At 35.5% G+C, this 13,969-nt stretch overlaps 1 protein-coding gene across 2 annotated transcripts in view; it reads left to right on the top strand.

Moving 5' to 3' along the window:
• CERKL (ceramide kinase like) overlaps positions 1 to 12,640 on the top strand; it is a 52,420-nt gene extending 39,780 nt beyond the window's left edge. Inside the window, exons 6-13 of one of the 2 annotated variants that reach the window (XM_068685863.1) lie at positions 4,113 to 4,187; positions 5,769 to 5,946; positions 6,172 to 6,240; positions 6,612 to 6,640; positions 6,725 to 6,833; positions 9,980 to 10,076; positions 11,311 to 11,486; positions 12,232 to 12,640. In XM_068685863.1, coding sequence (XP_068541964.1) covers positions 4,113 to 4,187; positions 5,769 to 5,946; positions 6,172 to 6,240; positions 6,612 to 6,640; positions 6,725 to 6,833; positions 9,980 to 10,076; positions 11,311 to 11,486; positions 12,232 to 12,313 — 815 coding nt within the window. In that variant the 3' untranslated portion in view covers positions 12,314 to 12,640. The other variant, XM_068685864.1, reaches the window with a different exon arrangement.
• The last annotated feature ends 1,329 nt before the right edge of the window (positions 12,641 to 13,969 follow it).

Below are 13,969 nucleotides of genomic sequence, written 5' to 3'. Positions count from 1 at the left end.
TTCTGAAAGCAGCATTAAAACCAGCATCTAAAATGGTGGCTTCTAAAAATGCAAGATTTTACAAGCTTTTTTTCAAGTTAAAAAAACAAACAAACAAACAAACTTGAAATTGTCTTGGGCAAAGATGCAATGATCTCAAAAATTAAGCAAATGAATTTTATATCAGCAATTTGACCATCACTTATCACTTTAGGTGCTGTGAATGTCTTGATGGTGGTGAGACGGAATCTCTCCAGCTCTTTGCTCCATGCACTCTGGCTGTACTCAGGTCACTGTGCATCATCAGTAGTGCTTATTGTCTTCAGTTTGTCAACAGATGAGTGCTGTAATCAAAAGGATATGTAGACCCAAAAGAATGGCACATTGACTTCCTTGGAATAGACTTCCTTGAAAGAGCCTGAGACCAATTTATATAATGATAGTGTGAGAAACTTCTTAATAGTTTCTTAAAAATGTTCTGAAGCTTACTTTATTTCAATACTGTTGACATTTCAAAAAGTAGTTAGGTAAGTGTGATACTTGTGTACATGAAGATGATGCACCTTAATGGTCAGTTAATCTTTCCATCCCCATAAATCCATTGAACCAAATCATGAGGATTTTATGTCTCAGAATAGAAGCCATGTTATGGGATTGTATGCCTCAAATGGATTAAAATCTGGGTTTGGCCACTACTATTAGTAGTTAGAGCAGCATTTTGAAGTTTCAGAACAGTTGATGGGGAGGAACTGCTTTTGAAACTCTCACCTCCTGGACAGAAAGGTCTGAAGGGCACATTTTTACTAAAATCCTCTGCTGAGGTAGCGGACTGAGCTGCCTTATTCTGGTCAAAATCAAATGGATGAGATGTGGGGAAGCCTGCAGAGGTACTGCTGGCCATAGCAAGAGTGTTTGTTGCTATGGGAACTACTGCTAAGGAACTGTATGGAGGGGGAATCAGAGGCAGGGGAGGGGGAACTAGAAGGGCATTAAAAAAGCGATCCAGTTGTTATAGAACAAGAGACAATCTGTATCAGATGACTGCGAGCCTTTTAGTCCTAAATGGTTCATTTAAATAAATTCATGATTTCCAATTAATTCGGAAAATAAAATATTACTGAGGGACTGTTAATTTCTGTGATATTTCAGGCAAAGAACCAAAATGTTGGTGCAGTTTTCATCAGAATTTTAGCTATGCTTGACTAGGAAGTCATTACATCACATTTATCTGTTTGGATGGGGGAGACATTAACAGCCTTATGAATATTCATGTTGTCTGGTTAATTAAGTTAATTGTACTGCAGAAGTGCTTGCACTTCCAAGGACAATTTTTTTCCCTACAATTTCTGTTTGCTACCTTCATCAGTCATGCTTTACATGACCTGCAGACACTTTGTCCTTACTGTGACACTTTTGTGCATTTCGTAGGAAGAGTGTTGTAGGAATTTGTAATGTCAGGAAACTGGGTGAGTATTTTGAACAGAATTGTGGTTTTGGAATAATAAAATCTTGTTTCTGTGTAAAAAAAAAAAATAAATAAAAAGCTGGTGACTGAGATGCTGGAGTTGTACAGTTGAAACCTCTTTTACAGTAAATTGCATAGTTGGGGTGAGATCTCAAAATGTGACCCTCTCTAATTTGTGAGGAGTGCAAAGCCTAGACATGAGCATCAAAGAAGGCTATTAGTCTCTGTAGTGTAATACAACAGGGGTCAGGGGAACTGCCTTGTTATTGCTAAATAATATTCCAAGTTTACCTAGGGCAGGAAAGGTTGGAAAAGGATGGTTGACTTGGAAAGATGAATGATGGCATTAAAGTCATGATTTCACCATTTAAGTCAGCAAAGCTTGAAAGTTTGTATTCTTTTTTTTTTTTTTTTGAATAACTTTTATTGTTATGACCTTGTTTATAAGCTTTCTTTGTGGCATTCTGTTTGTACAGGACATAGGTAATGAGATGCATAATTCAGTTGTCATTGAGGTCAAGATGCTGTTAGGTGTCTAGTAAGAGTTTTTTTCTGAAGTAGGTGGTAGTGCTTGCTACTGCAAAATTACTGTGCTGGTCCTGGATCTGAAACTTGTGGAAGGGCTCATATGGATGCAGCACTTACATTTCTGAACACAGGCATGACTTATTTCTTGGGAGTTGGGAAAGGGCAGGGTTTTGTCTTGTTTACTTCTGCAAATGTTAATGAGCTCCACAGATTTAAGAGAAGGGTGCAATTACTTGTGCTATCCTGGTAAGTAGGAATGTGATCTAGCTCTAATTAGTCAGCATGAAGATTGGTATTGATTTCAGCCCTGACCATTTGTTATCTTGCTGCCATCTATATTGATGAATTATTTTTCCTTAAATGAGGAATTCCAGGTTTAAGAGATACCAAGTCTGATCTTTACTATCCTGATCTTCAGTGACATACAAATACATAATAAACTGCATTTCCTGCTAGTGTATTTAGAGAAATTTTCTTTTGGACTAAAAAAGTGAAGATTCATGTTTAGCTTTTGGAGTTTATCCATCTTTCAAAGTACTTCATAAGCCAAATTTGCTGCGTTTATTTTTTTTTTATTATTTTATTTTTTTTATATTAGGGAAAGGGGAAGTAAATGTAATGGTATAGTCACCTGTAAAATTCAGAGAAATACGTGAATTAAATTGCATTTCTGTTTGAATTGTTCAAAGAATCAAACTGCATGTAATCTGATTTCTTCCGTGTACCACTGAAGATGTAAATTTCAAAGAATGTTTTATGTCTATTATCCAGAGAGATGTACCTCGCTTATTTCCTTTACATAACAGGAGCCTGCAGGCCCTTAGTCAGAGCTTCTCTCTCTGAGGTTGTGAAGGCTTTCCATGAGTCTCCGAATTGCTTTCAGAGACTCAGGTGACCTGAGGGAAGTAACAGGTACCCTGTGAGATACTGAGATAAAATTCATAGTTATTTTACAAGTCACTGGAAAAGAAATCAAAGCATGTAGTGCTGCATAACAAAAACAAGATGCCTTTACAGCTATGTAACTGCGTACATCAATGTTTCCATATTTACTGTTGTTTTCTACCACTAATGGGAGATCAAAGATGTTTTGGGACATAGATTTTCAGCTTGGTACATAATACTTTTAAAGTGTGGATTTAAATATTGACTGCCTCTTGTTTGAAATGTAATGGTCTCTTCCCTTTCCTTGATTTTCTCTCCTCCTCCCCCCTAGTTTTGACAAAGTTTAAATGCATCCATAACATTTAAGGCAAATTTATCATCCAGAATTGTCTACTGCTGCTGTAACATATTAAATTATTCAAGCAACAAGAAAACGATTTGAAAATCTGCGTAAATGAACTCATTCTATATGGAATGTTAGGTTCTAAATTGTTCATTTGTAATTTTTGTAGTTTTAATTAATGTGTTATCAAATTATTCATGCCTTACTCAGTACTCTATCCTGTCTGCTTGGCGGCAGGCCCTGGTGTTCTGTTTGTGCAAAAGTGGATCCTGTGGCTCTGCTACTTGGCCAAGTTAAAGCTGTTTTTCAATCATTAGTGTTGTTCTCATATGTAAAATTGACACGCTATAATCAACCATATTCATGGGTGCCTCTAAGAGCCTAAGAGGTAGCCTGCAAGGGGAGAAACATCTAGCTATCTTTGGCTAGATCTTGTAGATTTTATTTATTTATTTATTTATTTATTGTTTCTGGGAAACTTGTTGTTTTACACTGGCAGGGCATTCTATTCTTCTTCCAACTTGGGAAAACATTCTGCAAATGCATCCTGTCAGATAATCTGCTTTCTATTATACTTTCTCAGTATTGCACTTCAGTATAAAACAAGACATTTTTAAAAGGGGATTGGTTAAAATTTAAAAAAGCAATATTTACTAAACTCTTTCCCTCCCCTCCCTTGTTTTTTTTATGGCACTTATTAAAGAATTTTCAGAGCAGATTTTATAGACCTCTGGAAATTTTTATACTTTTAATTTGTACTGTTTATCATTTTTGTTGTTACCAAGACTAAGTAATTGGGAGGGGTTTTTTTTGTTTGTTTGTTTGTTTTTTTAATGCATTTATAATATATGCTTCTTGTCATTCTCAATATATCTTTCTTATTTTTACAATAGTTTATGTTTACATTTACAGGTACTACTAATATTTTGGCCCATACTCTCTATGGTATTAAACATGCAGTGACTGCGACGCTGCACATTGTAATGGGTAAATACTTTTACATACATTTTATCAGCTTTTAAATAAGAAAGCAGCATTTAGAAGTTTGGCTTAACTAGGTATTTAATAAACACATGATGTTATGCTATAGCGCTATAAACTCTACTGTAAGAATTTTAAACCCAAATGAATTTATCCTGATTTACAGGGTATTAGAATGTACCTGTATACCTATGTGGAAAGTTTTTTGCATATAGCTCAGTAACAATGGTTCTGGACCTCATCTTCTGATAACAAAGATCTGCCATGGAATAATGTCTGATTTTGGCGTTTGTGTCCTATTGCTGATGTTCTTTTAATGCAAAAAGTAACATTTTCCAGACTTGATTGTGTGAACTGTGTTACTCAGTATGTTATGCAATGATTGGTTGCATATTCACCTGCTTACTTTAATTTAATGTACCTGCTGCTGACAATAGGAAGCTATGCAATACCTTCTGCTTGACAAAGTGATTAGGATTGGACTTTTCAGGGAAGTATTGTCATAATTCTGAGAAATTATCTTTAGCTCTGTGTGCATTTCTTCTAAAAATGAATAGTTTCCATAAGAGAGCTTTATTAAGTAGAAAAACTGTCTTACTTGCCATTCAGTCTGCACAACAAATAGGTTTGCAAACGTGAAAATGCAATTATGCTAGAAGGAAAAACTAAGTTGCCAGTGGAAACCTTGTTTTCAGGACTTAGAAAGTATGAAATGCTTAGTTGAGCGATGATAATATTCTTCCTAAAGCATTTTTTCTTTAGGGCACTTTTTATTTTTTTTTATTTTTTATTTTTTAACTAAAAAACAGAGAACAATGGGGAAGGAAGTTTCACCCGGAATGTTTTCCATACTTCTGCAGGCAGCAGTGGAACTCTTTGCTATGTAGTTTAGATAGCAGTACATGAATTTGCATGCAAAATCTGAACTTAAAATCAGACACTCAATCTAATGGAAACCACACAGGTTCTACTGCAGAAAAAAAACTATGTACTCCGTCTTGAACAGAATTAGATATCTAAAATCTCTAACTATAAAAACAATTCATGGAATCATAGAATGGTTCGGGTTGGAAAGGACCTTAAAGATCATCTAATTCCAATCTCCCTGCCATGGGCAGGGACACCTTCCACTACACCAGAATGCTCAAGGCCCTGTCCAACATTTGCAGCCTTTTCACAAAATATTTGTAATGATTAAACATTGTACTAGAGTAGTTTCAGGAACTCTTAAATATAAGTTTCAAATGTGTTTATGTAGCAACATTACATTTCCTCTGATAATGATTTTTGAAAAGTTGTAGAGTAATTGAAAGCCAGACCATGTTCAGCCTGATGAATTGGCTGGATTTTTGAAATAACAATTTTAACATTTTGAAACATCTGAACATTGTTCTCTGAATTGCGTACTTTTCCAGTTTTGATAATATCTAAATTGATTTCAGTTTTCATTAGTAAAACTTGACTTCCTAAGGAAATAAGAGTCTAGAGTTCTTTCAGTTAAGTTAGCTGGATAGGAAATGGTAAGTTGTATTCAGTTAAAATACAGATGTTATTTGTAATTTCTGATCTTTGTCTGTGAAATCTTAGGTCATATTCAACCAGTAGATGTCTGTACTTTCAGTACTCCAAGCAAGCTTTTGCGTTTTGGGTTCTCAGCTATGTTTGGTTTTGGTGCAAGGACTCTAGCTTTGGCTGAAAAGCACCGTTGGATGCCCTCCAATCAGCGGAAGGATTTTGCTTTTATCAAAACACTGGCAGATCTCAAGTACACCATAAGTTGTTATATTTTTCTAATATTTCTAATTTTTTTGAGGAAAATCCAATAATTAATGTGGTAAAATATAGAGAACAGTAGTTTAGCTATCTTATTATCTATTAGAGATGCTAAATTCATTATATTCAACATCTTAAAATAATTTTAACTGAATAAAAGTTTGTGTAGTGGTCAGAACATTGGATTACCCAACAATAAATGTCACTATTTTACTAGGCCAGAGGAATGTGAATTATCATTTCTACCTCTACAAATTCCACAGGAAGACTGTCATGAAAATGACAGGTAAGTAAAACTGAGTCAAACAATATGAAATGTACAAAAGCATGCATCTTTGAAGGTTAAAAAAAAGTACAAATCCTTATTTTTGTTCAAATTTGTATATCAGGTAAAACAATATCTTAAAATAAAAAAGATCTATTTTGACAACCGTGTACTTTCATACTTTGTGCAATGGTCCCTGTTTGTGGGACTACAGAGGATTTATTGCCAAGCAGTCTTTAACTAAATATTCCTCTGTTATTTGGTTCCATTAATACTTTCCTCTATTGAGATCATCTGTGTTTTTTTTTTTTTTTTTCCTAAACTAATATTGTTTATATATACGTTCTGAATTTACTTTAAATTATTTTACCTACATGTTTTCACTTGTTTAGGAAGAAGAAAGAGAAAAACAAAAAAAAAGGTGAGCCTTATCTTTTATTATTATGTAAAAATGAACTGTGGCTGGTTAAACTGAATTAATATAGAATTACTCTGTTATACTTAGGTAGCAAGGATCAATGGCACAAAATTCAGGGTCACTTCCTGAATGTGAGCATTATGGCAATCCCTTGTCTGTGTTCAATGGCACCAAGAGGCTTGGCACCTAATACGAGGTCAGTAGAGGTTTAGAGAATTAGTCATGTCTATAAATTCTGACATCTTACCTTAAGACCTTGGCTTTTCTGAGAATACAAGCGTGTGTTTAGGTAGTCTAGACCCTCTGGGATGGGGGAGGGAGCATGGACTGCAGCAGACTTGATAATCCCAGAAATTGTAATCAGTTTTTGGATCAGGCAAATAAGGTCAAGTAGTCTAACTAGAATAATGAGTGGATAATTGCTGTGATTAAATTAGTTGGCAAGTCCGACTTAAGCAGTAGTCAGTCATCTGTCATAGGTTCTGGCTATATGTAGAAACTTCATTCTTGGATTTTATTTTACTTTTTCCAATATAAAGGTGCCATTAATCTTTTGCTTTACAGCCAGGAAAAAATGAAGTATGAGTCTTTCTGCTGTCAAGAAGAACTGAAATTCACACTTGTATTCTGCCTTAATTTTGCCAAACTTGGGAAATGCAGCTTTACATGTAGGGTTTTGGAAAACAAATGAGTATGTAATCTGGTTGTTGACATTGATTCATTTTGCCTTCAGCTCATTGTTGAGAACATGCTTTGTGGTGATCAAACAGCTATCAGGTGATAAATCTTTGCAGCTGATGTTTTCAGTGGATTGTAAGCAGAATAGCAAGTATGAACTTCATAAACATGAAAAACATGTACATGAAATACAACACACTCCCTCATATTAGAATTCAGAAAGTTTTCTTATACATTATATATTCAGAAACTTCATATGTAGAACCACGCATAAAAGACTATGAAATGATTGTGGTTTATTTACATTTGATTATCTTAAGTGAAAATACACATGCCTTGGAGCTGATCAGGTATTTCTCTTTGAAATGACTTGCTGATCTGGTAGGATTTGATTTGTTGAAAACAATGCAGAAACAAGTTGTTTTGATGAAGTTCTTGTTGGGAAGGTTTCTGTGCTACAGGAGTCCTACAGAAGTGCATATACTTCGTGATAGTGCTGTGTTGTTATCCCCTCTTAGGAACTTTGTTCAGCATTTACTGTTACAGTCAGTAGAAAAATTTTGAGAAGAATTCATAGAATCATAGAATATCCGAATTGGAAGGGACCCACAAGAATCATGAAGTCCAACTCCTAGGTCCCCAAAGAACCACCCAAAAATCAGACCACGTGTCTGAGAGCCTTGTCCAAATGCTTCTTGAACTCCAGCAGGCTAAGTGACACAACCACTTTCCTGTTCCAGTGCCCAACCACCCTCTTGGTGAAAATCCTTTTCCTGAATAGGTTTGAACAGTCTTGAATTGAATAGTCTTTTTAAGCTTTGCTTTCTCCTTCCATCTGTTCTGGCACCTTCTTCTCAGTGATGGGGAATTTTATGACAACTCCATGCAATTATTGCAGGTTTGAATGAGTCTTTCTCCTACAGTTGTTCAGTGGATCCCTCTATTTTTATATATAAGGAAGTCCTTTTTTACACTCTTAAAAATAATCTTAGGAGTGCAGTCAGCTGGTAGGGTAGAAGGAGTTGATGCTTCAGACAGGTAAATTATTTTTCATAGTGAATAATATCTTGACTGGAAAGCTTTCCAACAAAGGAGACAAATGTTGCACAAATTATTGGAGATGCAAGACCCGTTATGGCAGCATCAGCTAAACTCAGCTAGATTTCTTCACTCTGACTTATTTTTTCCCCGAGAGCTTTTTGCCATGTGAAGACGTTTGAAGCAGCATGAAGGCTTTAACTACTGCATGGAACTCTACTTATACTACCCTAAATTTGCAGAAATATAAAGAACTGTCTAAACAATAAGAGCCATGTAGGATGTTTGTGTCTCACAGTGTGTTATGCCTCACTGCAGTTTGGACTTTCAAAAGAATTAATGAGAATTCTTAGTCATCTCAGGAAATACAAGTTCATAAAGGGGAATGCATTGCCTAGTAACCTGCTATGTCTCTTCTGGTAACAAATATGGTAAAGAGATGACTTTTTCAATTGCACCATTGCTGTTTGCTAAATCAGTAAACTAGTGCTATGCAGAGTGGCTTGATGAATGGTTATATAAAAATTATCTTTCTAGGTGGAGCTGTGTTGCAGTCTGAAAACATTCCAGTTGTAGTTGTCAAGGTGTTAGGGGCCTGTGAGTGGGGAGATATGAAGTAGTAGGCTGGAAATACTTTTTTCTGGAAACATTCTTAGCCTTTTTACCAAGCTTACCCACTGAATAAATAAATATATATATTCAGAAGATATAAAATACATAATTGCTATATGAAGTATAATCTCAGCAGTGATTGGCATGTTCATCGGATAGGCTTGTTAAAAGTTGGTTTGTTTCCATAACTTCAGTGAGACTTAGGAATGGTTGTGTGGTGAGGTTCAGGTTGTTAGCTTCTGTGACAAGGTACAGTTGCATTGCAGAGTCTGTGAAATAATAGTAGCTCATTGATTCAGATTCTCAAAGGTGCTAAATATCAATGCAGTTGGATACCTCGTACCATTGAGTAAGAGACCACTGTCATTACAGTCTCTTCTTGATTAACCTCTAGTGTACAATGACCGTTTTCCACAAAATTCCTTCCAGTTTTTTAATTCTGTTCAATGTGAAACATGTAAATAGAACTTTTCAGAGAACTTCTAAGAGATCCTAGTCAGAGAACAGCATCTTGCTTAGGGCAGCCTGAGTGCTAACGGTGGAGGTGAGTGAGTCCATCTGCACTGGGTCATATAACAGGAATGTGCTTGCACGTGTCAAGGGAACAGCTACTTGGCATATCTCTGCCTCACAACATTTGTGGTGATTGTTATTATTTGTTTGGGTGAAAAGTGTAAAGATAAATGTGTGATTTTTAAGAATTCCACTTTTAAGTAGAAAAGCATTTTTTTTAAATAATATGTATTATGTTCAATAAATTGTACATATTGATAAGGAAATACAATTTTATTACTACAGTGTGTGTTATAAATATAGAGATGCTAAATAACCTCAGTTGCAACATTTTAATTGATCTAGAGCGGTATGTTTTTTGTTTTCCTTTGGAAAAAAAAAAAGTATTTATTTTTAATTATGACTATTCTATTAAATTGCTCTTGCTCCTAGGCTTTTGAAGACCTATTAAACTTCCAGTAATTAATTTATTTCTGGGAACTAAGTCTGTCTGCTTTTCAGGTTGAACAATGGAAGCATGGCTCTTATTGTTGTACAAAATACTTCTCGAACTGAGTTTATAAAACACCTGAAAAGATATGCCAGTGTAAAAAATCAGGTACTGTTGATTTCTCTTTGGTGATTATAAAAGAAACAGTTAATCGCGAAGATAGACATGCTGTAAGAGTTAATGTTAGCATCCTCATAAGGAGACTTAGCTTCCTGTCAGAATACATTAGCCCCCTTTTTGTCTGATTTTTTTTTTTCTTAAATCACTAGACTAATACCGATTAGCCTATTTCAGCCCATCTGTTGTGGTTTAAATTGTATTTTTGTTGTACCCGTTGTTTTATGGCTGTAAAGCAATTCCAGAACAATAGAGGAAATGCATGCTGTGTTTATATCTTGTGTAGTACAGGCATCAAGAACACAGACTGGGAGGGCATCATGCGACTCTGTAAGAAATAGGTGAAGTCCTTAATTTCTGCAGGTCACTGAATGTTATGCTGGCAGCATCAAGTTATGAACATGAATTTTAGCAGATGCATTCCATGTAGTTATGCATGTTTGTAGAACTGTACTTCAAAGTTGTGGTCATCCTATTTTGGAAGAAAAAATGAAGCATTGAAATACAGTGCCTTACTGTAGTCCTAAGTATGTGTATAGTCTAAATATCCTGTAGTCACTCAAGAGTTTCGGGATTACGTGAACTCACTTTTACAGGTAGGTTTGGATTAGATAGCTATCCAGCAGTCAGAGAGTTTGGTGGAGAGTTGGCAGTAGTTCCATGTGACAGCACTAACAGATGCCATTAGGAAATAGATTATGTTTTCCAGTTATGCCATAACTACAGTCTTTGAGGAAGGTGGCTTTGCTTTTCTTTGCTTTTATGGTTAAAAATTATAGTTAGAAATTAGAGATTAGACCTTTAAAGATCACCATTTACTGGAATCCTGACTGGCCTCAGTGAGGGTGGGTTTACTGGCAACGATGAACAGATGATAGAAAAAAACCTCCTTTTGCTTTCATGTACTCTGAAAGCAGATGCCATTTTGGCATGTGAAAAATATACCACCTCACCTGTAAATTGAGCAAGTTTGATAGAGGAATGTAAATGGAACTTTTTTTTTTTATTTCCCTGAGGCATTATTTAGGATAAAAATAGTATGTTAATCCATAAATGTTAGCCAGATTATATAATGCCTCGTGGTCAAAGCTAGAGCTGTATTCTCATATACTTAAGTGCACGCCCCCCAAAAATAAATCTTTTTAATTTCAAGTAATCCAGTTTGTTGCTAAACCGTCAGCTACAGATTTCATCTTTGTTTGACATATATTTGTGTTTGGTTTAGTTCAATTTTCCCTTTGTTGAGACCTACACAGTTCAAGAAGTAAAACTGCAACCAAGACGTAAAAGTGGGCTTGATGCCAAAGAAAATACGTATTTGAATGCCACTTCTGCAGAAGGAAATTACCCTTGGAATATAGATGGGGATTTAATGGAAGAAGCATCAGAAGTTCATGTTCGGTAAGGTGAAGTATTATGCTATGGACAGTATACCTATAATAGATCAGTATTGTAATCTTAAATGTATATTAAATACAAATGACACCAAAATGGGGTATTGTAAATACTGTAAGAGTAGTAACGCTGTGCTGAACCTCTGCCGTATTGCTTTGTGCCTATCTCTGGAAAGGTTTGTTATGCCCTCGAGACCTCTCCTTTCTGGTGGTTCAGCACCTTTCAGCTCCTCTCCTCCCTTTCTGCAAGTCGCTTTACCCTTCTGTTTGAGGGGAACAGATGTAGGTAAAGGTTGGTGTGGCGTGGGAGGAGCTTGTTTGGGTATGAGGATTGCTGCTTGGCAAGCCCTGTTTGCAACCTTAATGCAAACATGTAGTTGTTCAACTGTGGGAAACATAGTGCTGCTTGAGAATAGTGTCCCTATGTAGGATCAAAAAAAGAATATTAATACATGGGGAAATAGGACTATCGGTAGAAATAAATAACAGGCGCCTCATTTTTCTGCAGTGTACAAAGGATCAGTTGAAGGATCAGTTGAGGTAACGTTTTGTAAAATAAAAGGCTGATCATATTATAGGATGACTGAGAAAATAATATACACTTTTAGAGATTACCTTGTAGGAACTCTCAAAATGTAATTCACCTGATTTTATTCCATATCGCAATTCAGGCATTCTTGTTTTCCAAAAAAAAAAAAAAAAGCCATTGCAAGAGCTGATGAAATTGATAGGTTGATTTCTTCACTTCACAGGGTGCATCCTCAACTTATTAATCTCTATGGAGTGAACACTGATGACCTGGAGAGTTCCAAAGCAACATGCAATTGCATATAGAAGGGACACACTGCACATTCTGTATTAGAACCCTTTTCTTATCCATATGAATGTCTTTCTAAAGTCTCAGTTTTGAACTCATTGAACTCAGTTGTAGCAAACGTTTATAGTATTTCTGGCTTTAAATTTTTATCAATTCACATATATATTTTTTATCAAGATATATTTAAAGAAGCATTATTAGACTTAACAAGAAAAAACAAAAAGTGATTATATGGGATTCTTTTATAAATTTGGGGTTCTAAAAATGTCCATCAAAATAGATGAAAACTGTGATTTTTCTCTTTAAAATTGTTCAAGCTTCTGCAATAAATATAATATGAGGTATTTTTAGGGCTGCTGTTATTCATGTTATCAGGTTACTCAGTTCAAATAGAACTAGTGAGTGGAAATACAGAAATGCAGTCAAAATGTGGATTTCTGATCAGTGATTTCCGTTTCTAGGTATCGCTTTTAATGTTGCTTTAATATGTTTGCTTTCAAGTTTTTTTCTAGTCAAACAAAGGAAAAAAGGATATGCTGATGAGTTACACAGCTTTTCTTTGGTGAAAGTTATTTTAAAGACTACTCTTTGTACAAGATAAATATTTAACAATGCTTAATGTATACTGAAGGGAGATATTGGAGAACTGGAGGGATATTAAGCATAGATTTTTTTGTTGCTGAGAATAAAGTTATGATAAATAACTGAGTTATTTGGGTAACTATTTTTATAATATTTTGCTAATACTTTTATAAGTGATTTTTTAGGTAACTTTACTACAACTGTTTGAGATGAATGCAAATTAAGACTGTTTCTGGAAACTGTTTTCCTTTGAGATGATGAAAAGTAGCAGCCTGTTGAGCTTGTCTGTCTACAGGGCCACAGGAGTAATGCATGTAGTTACTTCTTTCAATTATATATTATTATTATTTATTATTTTGGTTATTTATTTTAAATTATTATTATAGTTAAATATTCACAAGCAAGTGTTCACTTGTCTGTGAATTGTTAAGAAAAAGGCTGATGCGTAATGGTGTGAAAGCTGTGCTATCTCATGTCTGGAACAACTTGCTTGAAGTTCTTTGGAAAGAAGTTAAGTATAAGTGAAATCCAGTTTTTTAAGATTTTGTTAAATCAGGGTGTAAGCCTTTACGGGGGATCTGTATTTTACTTGATTTTAAGTCCTGTGAAAAATTTTTACTGCTGATAAGCTTGATGAACATGTGGTGTTCCTGAAGTATTGCAGATGGTTACTTGTGTTGTAAGAACAAGCTGTTACTTGTTGGAAATCTCATACAGTTCCTGTGGACAAACGTGGCTGGCAGTAAAGGCTGCAATCGGACAATAAAATGCTTCCTTCATAAGCAATTGTTACAGGAACCTCGCTGCTACAGTTTTATTCTCTGCACTGGAGTTAGTGACTACAAAGCAGGGTCACAGCATCCTTCAGATTGAATGAGACCTCATCAGGGCTCTAGCCCAGCCTCCTGCTCCAAGTGGTCCAGCTATGAGATAGACCTGGTTATTCAGGGCTTTCATCTAGTCTGGTCTCAAAACCTCCAAGGGTGGTGATGATGACACAATCTCTTTGAGCCCCTGCTCCAAAGCCAAGCTGTTCTCATGGGGAAGAAGATGTTCATGACATCCAGGTGGAGCCTCCCATTTCAGTTGAT

The sequence above is a fragment of the Anas acuta genome, chromosome 6, assembly GCF_963932015.1.
Source record: "Anas acuta chromosome 6, bAnaAcu1.1, whole genome shotgun sequence".
In the NCBI taxonomy this organism is placed as follows: domain Eukaryota; kingdom Metazoa; phylum Chordata; class Aves; order Anseriformes; family Anatidae; genus Anas; species Anas acuta.
This window is presented reverse-complemented; position numbering and strand designations above follow the sequence as displayed.